This window comes from Chenopodium quinoa, unplaced genomic scaffold (assembly GCF_001683475.1).
Source record: "Chenopodium quinoa cultivar QQ74 unplaced genomic scaffold, ASM168347v1, whole genome shotgun sequence".
Lineage (NCBI taxonomy): Eukaryota > Viridiplantae > Streptophyta > Magnoliopsida > Caryophyllales > Amaranthaceae > Chenopodium > Chenopodium quinoa.
In genome coordinates, this window is record NW_018742484.1 from 717,070 (window position 1) to 730,451 (window position 13,382).

General features: G+C 36.1%; 2 protein-coding genes across 2 annotated transcripts; one reads left to right on the forward strand and one right to left on the reverse strand.

The window, feature by feature from the left end:
* Positions 1-592: 592 nt before the first annotated feature.
* On the forward strand, positions 593-7,064 carry LOC110719324 (polyadenylate-binding protein 2-like). Its single transcript, XM_021898223.1, has 6 exons — positions 593-876; positions 978-1,080; positions 3,032-3,102; positions 5,387-5,578; positions 5,663-5,793; positions 6,687-7,064. Exons 1-6 carry the CDS (start codon positions 736-738, stop codon positions 6,730-6,732), a joined length of 684 nt encoding a protein of 227 aa, XP_021753915.1. The 5' UTR covers positions 593-735; the 3' UTR covers positions 6,733-7,064.
* Positions 7,065-7,161: 97 nt separating this feature from the next.
* LOC110719323 (metacaspase-1-like) lies at positions 7,162-13,021 on the reverse strand. The gene is made up of 5 exons (XM_021898222.1): positions 12,312-13,021; positions 10,930-11,260; positions 10,421-10,541; positions 10,080-10,283; positions 7,162-7,399 (listed from the first exon to the last, which is right to left on the reverse strand). Exons 1-5 carry the CDS (start codon positions 12,694-12,696, stop codon positions 7,340-7,342), a joined length of 1,101 nt encoding a protein of 366 aa, XP_021753914.1. The 5' UTR covers positions 12,697-13,021; the 3' UTR covers positions 7,162-7,339.
* Between the last annotated feature and the right edge of the window lie 361 nt (positions 13,022-13,382).

Genomic DNA, 13,382 nt, shown 5'->3' on the forward strand with positions numbered 1-13,382 from the left:
TCGCTTCGGCATTGGCAAGGTCGTCCCCCCGAGGGGAAATATAACGAAAAGAATAATGAGGGGACCAAATGATTCTAGGGGAATTTATTCACCTTCCTGGTCTTCGACACACGACAAGGACTTTTACCCACCTCCTGTTTTCAGTCAGAATGAGTCCCTGGGGCTCCGGTGCTTTGCTCTTTCTCCGCTCGTTCCCACCTGTCTTCTTCCCTTAACGGTTAACTAAGTTAGCCAAGAATCGACGTGTCTTTAATTGTTTGATATGTTGTTTTAAAGACAATTGACAATAGACTTAAGTGGAATGCACGACAGCTCCCTAGCTAGGGCCGCCTCTAAAGAATGCATCAATAATGACAACAATTAGTCAATATTCTACTTTTTCCTTACATCTATGTCGAGTCAACTCTAATGACACTCAAAAACTTACGACGCTGATTACAAACTCAAATTCTCAGGATGACAGATGACACATTGAATAGTCGTGGTGAACCATACACTCGTAAATCAAAACTAACATCACTAAGACATGTGTGATGTGGTATATCGTAGTCGGGTTATGCTGATCTTAACCTACTACAAAACCCCCAACTCGATCGTTGAGTCCCTCCATCTTGTTGTAAACTTTGTAATACAATACCCTCGAAATATCTAACACCACCAACACACACAGATAGTTCAACCTCAAGAGACCTGTCTGACCTCAAACAAAAATCTCAAACTCAGAGGAGAGAGAAAATGGAACAACCAGAGCTTCAGTCACCTGAGAACGACGACTATGGCGAAGAAGAAGATGTCGCTGTTTACGATGGCGAGTTTCCCGATGCTGATGCTTCTGACACCGCTGAAATCGATGCTGCTGAAGATCCTAAATCCCAGGTTTTGTTTTTAATTTCATTTTTTTTCTCTATTAATCCTCTTTTTGTCTGCTATTTTTTTTGCCCTAATTTGTTGTTTTTTGAATTGAATAAATTGAATAGAATCTTGAAGATATGAAGAAGAGGCTTGAAGAGCTTGAAGATGAAGCTGGTGCGCTTCGTGAAATGCAGGCGAAGGTTGAGCAGGAGATGGGAGTTTCTCAAGGTGATTGTTTTTTGGAGTAATTATTTTCTAAGTTATTGTGGTTTTGCTATCTTTAATTTTATAGTTTATTTGATTTTTTTTGGTTATAGTTTAGGGTTTTTGCTGATTTTTTGCTTATTGGATTTATTAGCAATTAATACTAGGTGTTACAGTACTCTTTAGTATTGTTTTGTTGGGAAGATAATGTTTTTTTTTAATTAAAACATAACCTAATTCAATGCTTCTTTTTACTGTTTTGGCATGCAGTTTTTGTACAGTTGATTGAGAATATTTTTTGTTATTGAACTTATTTACTGATTAAAGGGATTATCGTGTAAGCGAGGAATTTGAATTCAATTCAAAATTATGTTTGGTTCAAAAATAACAATTTGAACTGAAATTGTTTCTAGGAAATTAAGGTTGGAACTTCATTTTCCGCTGTTTTGGTTCTGTGCTATAGAAGGTAGAGGGAAAAGGAAAAAGGGAAGTGGACAGGGCGGAGCCAAGGGGGGGCTGGGGTGGGCCATGGCCTCCCCCTTGGCTCAAGGAAAAAATTAAAAATTTGCTTATACTTGTTATAAGTTTAGTGCTTGTTTGGTTCAACATGGGAAAGTGTAGAGGAGTTGGTTTTTGCCATGTGATAGTGGACAAGATGTCAAGAGTTCAAATCTTGCAACTAAAATTTTGTATTTTTTTTTATGGTAAATGTAATCAACAAACTCAATAATAGTTGCAAAATTACACATGCATAGATATGATCTTGGCCCCCCTCACTTAAAAATTCTGGTTCCGCCACTGGAAGTGGAGGAAGCTAAGGGAAAGGGAGGAAAAATGTTGCATTCTTTCTTGAATGAGAGGAATGCTTTCTATCATTGAGAAAACTGATTTCAACAAAAGACTTATTTTTCAATCCTTTACTAATTAAACTGAGGATAGTGGTAAAAGTTAATCTTCTCTATTAGGGTTTTCCTTTCAACCAAATGCAGCCTAAAAGTTCAGAGCTGAACATTTGTGGTTAACTAATAACCTCCAAAAGCCTGGTAACCACGAGTTTGATGTGACTTAAGTATTGCATCTAGTTACTTGCGGAGAATTTCATAGATACTTTGTATGTATTATTTATAGCTTTATGTTCCCTCTTGGCCTTACCTTATCTGCACAATCTACAAACCACTCCTAGAACTTTAATTAGTATTCCCTCCATCCCTTTCCGATTGCCCCATATTCCCCTTTGGGGTGTCCCTTTGAGATTGCCTAATACCGTAAGTTTTTCCTTCCACAAACTCAATAGTCCCTATTATCCAATTAACCCATGTGCAATTTTTTTGCCTAAGACTTAATAAAGTGAACTTGTTCTATCGAAATCTTAAAAAAAGGGAGGGAGTATGACATTATTATTTTCTGTGATAAAGCTGTTAACTATCGTAAATATCTTGAGTTCTTGACTATATATGGACAGAACTGATCATAATAGACCCCCTTCTTTATCCCAAGCAACACTACTATTCTAGCAGTACTTACTATGGTTGAATTTTGGGTCGGTGTGGTTTTGGTGCGGCTGGAAACGGGAAGAATAAATTATGCACCTAATACCCTAACTAAGTTGGCGGGTTCATTGGTTGTGCGTAATCTTTGAATTTTCTTTGGAATATGGCGTAATGCTTGAATCTCACAATCTTATTTACATGTTAACTAATTTTCTGCTAAATTTTATGACTCCACAACCCTTAATCTACCATTTAATACCCCCTAATTATTGCAAGTTTTGGAATTGAAATGCAGTTGCTTTAAGAAGCTTTATTTTGGCATCTGTAACACTTGAAAATCATTAATACAAAGCTTTTGTAATACTTGAAATTCATTCCATGATTTCTATCTTCTTCTATATTGACATGTTGGTGATCTTTTTTAAATGAAATTGGTGAATGTTTTGAATCTTATTTATTAATTATCTATATTTTTCTATATGAAGAATCTACCAGTGCTAACCCGACTCAAGCTGAAAAGGAGGAGGTTGATGCCCGTTCAATATATGTTGGCAATGTGAGGCAATTTCTGTCTTCTTGGTATTCTTATCGCTCATGCTATTGAAGATTATTTAAATTAAAATATGTTGTTGTGCGCATGCCTTGGATGGCTTTTCAAATAACGTATGTGAATTTTGTTGCATGTTTATAAAAAAATCTTTGTAGTTAACTGTTAGTATAAGTATGTATCTCTCATTTTACATAATTGCACTTAATGGTAGATTGCTCTTAATCTCTCAAAGGTCATTGGGTTCATTGAGCTATGCATACAATAGATCGCTGCTGGGATTATCTCTCCGTCTCTTTCAAGCATCAGTATATTTTAACATTTTCATTTTTTGACTCCTCCATCTGCAAATGATAGTCACATCATTGTTTAGGGATATTTAGAATATACTGTCACATTTTTTGTAGAATAAAAATATATTCTGGCTGGATTTCCTAACATACTTTCACGTCAGCTATGTGATAGAAGCCCTAGAAGGTTAGGAAGAAATTTTAGGCATGAATATTTTGGTGAAATGGTGATGGACTCTTTATTTTTAGGATTGGAGAATGTGACAATAATTTGAAACACGAAGTATATAAATGATGTATGGGTGTTTTCCTATGATACTATGACTTGTGAGTACTATCTGTTACCATTGATGTGAAGGAGTTTGGTTTGTTAATGGGACTACTTTTCCTGTCATTTGGTTCCGAGGTTGGATACCTTGTGTTGTGTGGTAAGGACCATGGATTGTGTGATAGATTTTCCATTTGTGGTTTTGGGAAAGATATTAATTACTTTTGTTAGCGAAATTTCTTATGTTAGTGATACATTCTGATGATCCTTCCAAATTTGACTTATGTCGTCCAATCTAACATAGTATATGGGACATTTCATCATCATATACAACTTAGTGCTTCCAACTATTAGATTTTGTGTTTTCTCCCGTCTATCTTCCTGAAGATGTGATTTTTAGTGGTTTAGGCTAAAGTGCTGTTGTGGCCCTGCTGCTCTGCAGCTTTGAAGTCACTTTTTGTAACCATTAGCTCTTAAGGTAATGACCAATAATGGGGCGGATTTGGAAAAATCTTCTGTTTCCATATACATTTTTTACAAATTCGTCTACTTTAGTTGTGGCATAAGTTGGTTACGATTGGTTGTGGGATGTGGATACGACAAATGTTGTGTGATTGTTGCTGGAACTTATCCCGATCTAGAGTCTATAATGTGTTTGTGTTCTATCTCTGAAAACAAGTTTATAGACACTGTGATTCCAAAGGATATTATTTGTGGCAAAGCACAGCAGAGATCCAGCTTCATAAATGGAGGACAAGTCATTTTAAAGTCATTGATGATTAAGATAATGGATAATCTGTACATAGTGCATGCAGCAAGCCAGCAACTGAAGTGGATTTGATAGTGTTTCGGGCTCTAGGAGTGTAGACCTGGCACTTTTGACCACACCCATTCCGAGTTACCTGCCTTAAATTATATCCATAATTTAAAATTAGATAACCCAATATGGACATGATCCAAACTTTGTTCCTACCTAATCAAATTGATTCAATGTTGTTTGAATTTTGCTGTAAATGACTAATACTATTTATATATCATATCAACTATTGGCAGTACACTGGAATGTGAACCGAATGACTAATCACATGAATTTGGCTGAATTGACACTTGAGTGAGTTGACCCGATCCGAACCTAATAAAAAGTGAGCAATTGCCATCTCTCTGAACGAGAAAAAGGGGAAAAGGTTTCTTCGTTTCTCATGCTTTGCTGTGGATGATTGTTATAGGATTGTCCAACTACATTGTCTACATGCCAAAGTATGGGTGCACCAAAACATCTCTCCATAGAATAAAAAACCTAGGTTTCTATGTTTCATGTTTGACCATCATGTAGGCACGTAGCTTCTTGAACTAATTGCTTCTATAGCATTCTAACGTTCAGAAACCAAACCAATATATAAGCCGATCTTACTCCATCCTAGTTCTTATTAGGAGGCTCATTTAAGAGTTGATTTATGCAGTGGTTGCAGCCTGCTCTTTCATAAAGAGAGGTTAGTTTAGTTTAACAATAAACAAGAATGGAATGGCAGTTAGATAAGACATTCAGCTGCTTCAAGAAACTTTACTGTCTAAATTAACAAACTAATTTGGGAATGTGAGTTATTCAATTGAAATAGATTACATCATAATAGAAGTCCGCAATAGATATGAATCTTGTCGTTTGGTTTTTGTAATATTGCTATCTATCTCTGAATGCTTGAGGAATTTACTCTTCCCCTTGTTCATTTGTGTTTAGGTTGACTATGCATGTACCCCAGAGGAGGTTCAGCAGCATTTTCAATCATGCGGGACAGTGAACAGAGTGACCATTTTGACAGACAGATTTGGTCAACCTAAGGGATTCGCTTATGTAGAGTTCGTGGAAATGGAAGCTGTTCAGCATGCTGTCTTGCTGAATGAAACTGAATTGCATGGCCGTCAGTTGAAGGTATCAATTGTTATGTTCACCTTATTATTTTAATTGTATTTGCAAATGCTGTATTGTAAAAACCTATTTGCAATTTATGAATAGGTATCTGCTAAGAGGACAAACGTTCCTGGGATGAAACAGTTTCGAGGAAGGCGACCGAGTCCTTATGGAAACAGATCAAGGAGGCCATTCATGCCGGGAGCACCTGTTTTTCCTGCATATGGAGGATATGGGTAGGCTATCTTCTGTTCTAGTAATATACTTGGATTTTATGTAAATATAAAAATCACCCTCCTTAATTGGATTGCAATTGAGATCTCATATTCCTAACAACCCATGGGCATGTTCTCCTTTCTAATTGACCAGATTAACAAATTTTAAGAGATCTCAAAAGCAGCTAGCTATTCACGTACCTTAATTTCTTCACTAGACTTAAAGCTTTATTGAGGAGGAATATTCGGTTGTAGTATTATACTTAAGTAACTCAATTGTTCAAGTAGGCAGAGAAGTTCAATAGATATATTTGACTAAAATGGCCAATAAAGAACTTCAATTGTTCATCAGGGTAGCTAAAATGAGAGATATTAACTGTGTAGAAAACGCCGGAGTTAAAAAAAATGAGGTTTCAGTAGATGAACAAGATCTAATTTCATAAATTCAAGTGGGACTTGGGCTTTGTTCTCTCGAGCTTATTTTTGCTGAACTTATGCTTGAATTGGCTTAATTTTTGCTGAACTTAACTTATTTTTACTGTAACTTTTATAAAAAAGTTGAGAACAGATCCTTTAGCGTTGTTTCCATCCCTTTATCATACCCATCTTTGGTCAGCAATTCAGAAAGTTAACCCATGTGTTGCAACTGCTTATCCAATATGTTGCAATTTTGGAAATGTGAAATTTGTAATTTTTTTTGGAAAGTTATCAGTTCAAGATTTGCCGTAGACTTGTAGTTGAATATTTCAAAGTGTTATTAGATGCAGGGTAATAGATTGCATGTAGTCGCTATGTGCCTTTTGTGGTGGGTTCTATGAAGTATTTTTTTTGTTTCCCTACTGCTGATTTGGTTTTTTTCCCCTACTAATTATTAGTTCACACTTCATTAATTTCATTACTTTTTCATTTTGTAGAAGGGCTCCTAGACTCAGGCCTCCAATGCGGTACAGGCCATATTGATAGTCAGGTGGATATTATTTGAAGTTGGAAAGAAATTTATTTCATGATTTCAGAATACAAAATTTTACAGCAATCAAAGAACTGTTACAAATGAAGCCCTTGTAGTCATTATAAATGAAGTGATTGTAAACTATATGGTATTTTAAGTTTTGGTTGTTAGATTGTACTCCGATTGCCATATTCAGAATTCGTTTATGACGCTCGTGTAGTTCATCAAGGAAACCACATCAACTGCTGTTTTTAGTGATCCTGAAGGTGTATTGGGATAAGCAGAAAGTGAGAAAACCGTTGAAACTGTTTTTCGTATAAACATCCTTGGTTCTTTTTTACCACCCTTCATCTTATATCTTGGCCTCTGCTTGTAGGAGCTTGACATTTCTGTCTCAAAAGTACAGAAACTATTTTTAGGCATCTTTCCTGACAAATACGTAAGCTAATCGAACCATGGCTGGTCATCCATTAATAATGCATTGTACATCCATTTAATTCCAAATTTCCAATGCACTGCGAAAAAAATTTAGCTACTAATATATTACAACATAACTTATTACAACAATAACATTACAGGCAATGCTTATTAACAATGGTACAGACACTTCATACTTTATTATAGTGAAAATGGCTTCCTGTATACATCAAATCCTTCATTTGACGACAACTGTGGTTCCTGCAAGAAAGTAAAAAGGGTTAATGCTAGAAATACTAATCTATGATAACATAATTCACTGTAACATGGGAATAGTACTTTAAAGAATTTGAAAGAACAAATTACTATATTTAGCAATCATCACAGGTCACATCAATGCAAATAACCCAGGTATGATAATCAAGTGCAGATTAATAACAGAATCTAGAGGCTCTAATATATATGTGCCAAAGTTCACCCATATTTTAGAGCTCTGAATTGAATTGATGATGATAGATGGCATAAACTGGATCTTCTAGAATTTGCATGAATGATGGAGCCAAATAACTTTCTTGATTGTGTCATCAACATTAATCCTTTTCCAATGAGGCAGTATGGTCAACATTACAGATTTACAGCTACAATGTGGCGACCAAACTCAAAAAATTATGCATTGCTCACCTTCAGTGATTGCAGTATACAGATAACAGACCTAAGATTAACAATAGAGATAAATTCAGGAACCAGTGTATACGAAGAGGTATGTTTGCCTAAAGAGTTTACTCAAGAGCAATTTTTGAAATTGAATAGGTTGCAATAAGAAATCCTTAGTGCTGCACTGTTACTGAGGGCTTTCGAACAAACTAACAATGAAGAAACTAACAATACTATGTGATTTGCAATAAAAGGACGATGAAAAATGCTAGATTTATCTGTAGTTTTGATGCCTTCAATTGTTAAAATAAGACTGAGGTTCAACAACAATCGAATGAAAATGATTCTAAGGGAGAATCAAGGCAACAAGGCTTAGAAAATTATCAAGTGCCAAGGGAAAAAAAAAAGTGATGACTATGAATGGTCGGCATTATCATGTATGAAAAGAGGAAGACAGGGAAAAGGGGGAGGAAAAACTTCAGAAAGATCGGGCTTGGGTTCCATGGCGTATTGACAATTACATTACGCCAATTTAAAGTTATACATGGAAAACCAATAAGAGCATTTTCTCAATTGAAGTGTAAAGTTGGAGACACGAATTCAGTCATAAAAATTGGTTCTTGTACTAACATGGTCTATTTAGCTTTTATTTATGTATTTGTTTTTATAGTACAAAATTTTCTACATTGACTCATATGTACTATTATAAAGTATGGCTTTGATGGTTAAATGGAGATAGCAGAGTAGAGATCATTATTTCTGAGATTGGAGAGTAGGAGTATACTAATTTTTTGCAGTCACACCAATGGATGCATGCAACTTACTTATTGGAAGACCACGATATTTCAACAATAAAGGGCATGCGAATACCTACTCTTTCCAACACAAGTAAAAATAGATCAATCTTAGGCCAATGGATCCTAGTAGGCTGAATCTACAAGGTGCAAAGATAAGAATAAACAGTTCGTTCTTGCATGCTGACATGTGAAAAAAGAGAGCAAGAAGAGCTAATATGTGGGAACAAGAATTTGAAAGAGGTAAATGCGATTATCATGTGTAATTTGACTGTTATTGTGACACACAGCAACATGGTTCCATTTTCCTGCTTGTTAACAACAATAGACATGTGATGAAACAATTGAGTGAACGACTATAATTTTGCATGAGATTTATGAATGATTTTCGGCTCAAATCTGTGGCCAAATCTGATTCCAAGAAGGGGAGGATGAATATGATGCGGTCACATTGAGCCTATAATTGTACATGAAGACTTCGTACATAAGTCTCCTGAGGAACTTTTACGTTTTGTGGCTAGCTAAGCTAATGAAACGTAATTTTACTTTGGTTTCCTATGAGCTTTATATTGGCAGTAAAGCCAGTAATACGTGTTCATATATACAACGAAGGTTGGGTGGTAATACTGGATTGATTTGATATGTGTTTTGCATGGGCTTGGTAAATGGGTTCAAATGAAAACACTTGGTAACTAAGAAGGTCAAATCCGCATGCAAGCTGGATCAAGAAAAGAAAAACGGCAACATGACCTGGCACAGAAGTATGTCAAGTATCATCGGCTAAAATAGCCTAACTTCACCTGCAGCAAGCCCTGCATATACATGGGCTGTATGGACCTCCAGGAGTCCAAACACCAGACTTTACACGTTTGTGCGGAATTTTTTTAGGATCTTGTTTTCCTGACTTACTTCGCTTATGTATGGTAGTTTGAGAAGGAATCAGATCTCGAAAGGTTTTTTCTTTATTTAGTTCTAATTTAAGTTTATTTCCTTAATGTTCTTAGGATTCCTACAGTCCTATTTAGTATATTGACAACGAGTTCAATAAAGCATAATAAATTTCCATAGGAAGCATGTTTGGCTTTCTTCTTAAGTTTCATACTTTCATGAGTGGGCTAATTTAACATATTTTGCATTAGTGAAGGTAGTGTAAGTTCTATTTCTAGAATTATATATCATGGCAAGAAAAACCTTAAAAATTAAGAACTTCAAACCCAACCTGAATTTAAGGTGATTGTAGCCTAAATATTAGGATTAGTTTTTGAGCAAGTTCATAAAACCAAAGGGAGACAAGGAAAAATGAATTACTCCTGTCAGAAAAGTCCTAATTGGTAAATATATTGCTTCTGAACACGTTATGCTAGCAATCAAAAGGTAGTATGGGGAAGCAACACAGAGATACTACCATAGTAAGTGGATAATAGTTTGGAATTCCTGAAACAGTAGGCATTTTTTTATTAATTTGTCTTTTATCTTGTAAAGAAAACTAGTACCTGTCTCAATCCAGCACCACTTCCTCCAGTCAAAAGCATGGTAAGGAGAGATGTAACAACACCACCTCCAGAAGAAGTATCAGTATTGCGGATTGCAGCCCGCATAGCGTTAAGCATGTTCCCATAAGTACCTGCATGCCCTCTCTCAATTGCCTGAATGAAACAGTAAGTCATAGCTCCAGTTGAAGTCACCTTTGATAATGCCTGCACACAGCACACCCCAAAATTTAGTAATTCCAGTCAGAAATATTACTTTCTTACCTCCTATATGCGGTATTATAACGCTAGGAACTTTGAAACAGATTAAAGTATGTGAGGACAGGGAGATCAATGCTTCTTACCGAAGTATCAGCAGATGTTTGATCATCGTCACAGCCACTGAAGGAGAAAACCTCTCCACCACTAGTACCTTTCCATCTACCTGACCTAGGGCGATGGTCCTCCCACACGTACTGCCCACTCCTGCCATAATTAACCTGTTAGATAAACTGCTTATTTGCAATTGGCTATCGTTTTAGATGCCATAACTCATAAGGCCCCATTACCTCATTTATACCACACACTTGTTCAATATTTTTATAAGAACCACCTATAATGTTACAGTTTACAATCTACAATCTTTTGTACAGGATAATACTAAATACCCCTTGCATTAAAATATCCAATATCTTAATGTCCAGTTAATCAGGACAATTATTATTGGTAAGAATACAATGATATTTGATATACTTAAATGCAGCCATGGCAAATTACTGTAATGCTTTTCAAGTTGCGGGTGGAATCTCTGAAAATCGAAACAAATGGATGGTAAAATAACTTAAAAGTGGCTACCAAGAGCAGAAAGGCTAACCCATTCATCCTGCAAAGAAATGGTAGGTCCAACATAGTGCCACTATGGCAAGCATCAATAATAGCATGGAGCTTAGCACCAGGAGGAAGAGGCTTAACAATTGTGTCATTAATCTCATCATCTACGATCATCCCTTTGGTTACAAAGTCCAGGGGACAGAGGGTCTCATCATAGCCATCCACTTCATCTCCATTGTAGTTCCGCTGTTGTGAACCATGCCCAGAAAAGTGAAATACTAGTGAGTCACCTGCACGACATCCTGCTACAAGCCAAGCCATTGCCATTCTGATATTTTCTTTGGTAGGGATTCTGTGCGGATCCCTCTCTTCTTCTGCAAAGTAGCTTTCAATGGGGAATTAGATTGGAATTGTTAGCAGAATAGCACTTAGTATAAAATGGCAAAATATCGATTTTGGGTAAATTATCCGATTTTTTAGCCTACTGCCTCTTTATCATAGAGAAATAAGGTGGTGGTCAGCTTTATTAAATTGTGATTAAAAGTAATCAAAACGAAAAGGTTACAGCAGGTACCAAGAATCCTAACTATAAAGATGCATTCCTTATCCTTTGCTAATAGATACATATGCCTATTCTTGACTCCACAAGAGATTCTTGGAGAAATGAATTATAATACTCATATTATGTGCAGCAAATGCCTTGACATGAACTCATAGACAAAATTTGTTTGTGATTGTTAAATGGAGAGAGAGACAGAGATGCATCAGCATCACACATGTGATGAGGAGAGAGATAGAGAGAAATGACAACTTAAAAAAAAAAAAAAACATTTGTTGCACATAATGTTATGTAGCAAGTGTTTTTAATAAATATTGCACACAATATGTAACGGAGGTAGTATTTACTTCAATTGAACTTATAAAATTCCATAATTAACAAGTTAATGCCCTATTTGTTCAGATAAGTTCTGAAACCAGCAAATCAGGTTAAAAGAACAAAACCTCTGTTGTTTAATCTGTTGTAATCATATTCTAAAGATAGCTAATTGTTTACATTGTTGAAAGATCTTGACTAGGCAAACCCAATTTTATAATATCCTACACCTTGATCAACTCACATTTCTAACACGTTACTAAAAAAAAAAGAAACTTTTGATTTTATTTTTCCAACAATCAGTTTTTGATTTCTTCCTTGAAAATTTTCAATTACAACAGCTACTCCACAATCAATCAAATCCGAATTATCAATGATTAAGTAAAAATGCCCAAATGAAAGATCATACCCAAATAAACCCCCAAAAAGAGCATTAAATCAACCATAATTAAACGAAAAAAACCAACAATATACAAAATTACCAAAAATAGAAAACACCCAAAACAAAATTGCAATAAAAAAAGAATAAATTGAGGGAAAAAGAGTGATACCAGTAAGCATAAGAATCTCAGTTTCTGGGAATTTAAACCGATTCATAAGCAAAAACTTCATACACTTAGCATCATTAATACAACCCTTTAGCTCATATCTTGACTTCCTGTATGTAATCCCAATAATCACCGCCTTCTTCCGCCCAGCAATAGGCGGCGGCGTAAGAGCTCCGTGGTAAGAAGAAGGTGGCACAACAGGGGCGCGGTGTGGCGGAGGTGGCGGCGGAGGGTAGAAGGAATGAGGCGGAGGCGGACCGGGTGGGAGCGAGCGAGGATCATGGTGGATGCGAGTGATTGCGTGGCAAATGGCACAGCGGATTGAATTAGCGCCAGGCGGGAGTTGGAGGGGTGTCTTACAATTTGAGCAGTCTACCAATAAAGGCATGTTTTGTGTTGTTTATTAGTTGATGGAATAACGTCGTTGGGCTTGTATGTGGTCAGACTCTGTTGAATTCTTTTTTTTTTTTTTTTTTTTAACAATATGACCACGGGGTTGGTGGTGGAATGGTGTTGGGAATTGTGAGGGAGGAGGTGGGGAGGATGGAGAAAAATAAGAAGAAGGTGGTGGAGAGAGTCAACGGGAAGGAGGGTGGGAGGGAAAGAGGGAACACAGTTTTGTAAGGTACGCATCTTATAGTTGATTACTTGATTTGGTTGGAATGTAATGATTTTTTGTTTTTTGTAATAGTGTATTTGGATTCTTTTGGGTGGGTGGGTGGATGGGTCAAGAATGCTAAATACGAGTATTATATGTGAGGATCTAGTCAACGGTTAAAAAAGAATGCAATGCTCGGATTCGGATACTCTCGGTTTGTCTCCTCTCCTTTTTTTTTTTTTTTAATACTACCTACGTTAAATGTTATATGCAACTTTTGTCATTTTGGGATGATCAGGGTTATGTGCAACTATCTATTTTCTTTCTATTTGTAGTAAACAAAAAGCCATGAAATTACATATTTACCCTTACTTAACAATTTTTTTTTAAAATTTTACCCTTATGTTTGTTTATTGACATTAAACTAAAACTAATCACATTACCTTAACTTAACTACTCCCTCCATTTATTATCCC

Coding starts and splice junctions, on each gene's coding strand:
- LOC110719323 (XM_021898222.1), bottom strand. CDS start 12,696: ATGCCTTTATTGGTAGACTGCTCAAATTGTAAGACACCCCTCCAACTC. Junction 10,542..10,929: donor TTTCTTTGCAGGATGAATGG/GTTAGCCTTTCT, acceptor TAATTATGGCAG/GAGTGGGCAGTACGTGTGGG. Junction 7,400..10,079: donor GTGGTGCTGGATTGAGACAG/GTACTAGTTTTC, acceptor ACTTTCTTGCAG/GAACCACAGTTGTCGTCAAA.
- LOC110719324 (XM_021898223.1), top strand. CDS start 736: ATGGAACAACCAGAGCTTCAGTCACCTGAGAACGACGACTATGGCGAA. Junction 877..977: donor CTGAAGATCCTAAATCCCAG/GTTTTGTTTTTA, acceptor TAAATTGAATAG/AATCTTGAAGATATGAAGAA. Junction 1,081..3,031: donor GGAGATGGGAGTTTCTCAAG/GTGATTGTTTTT, acceptor TTCTATATGAAG/AATCTACCAGTGCTAACCCG.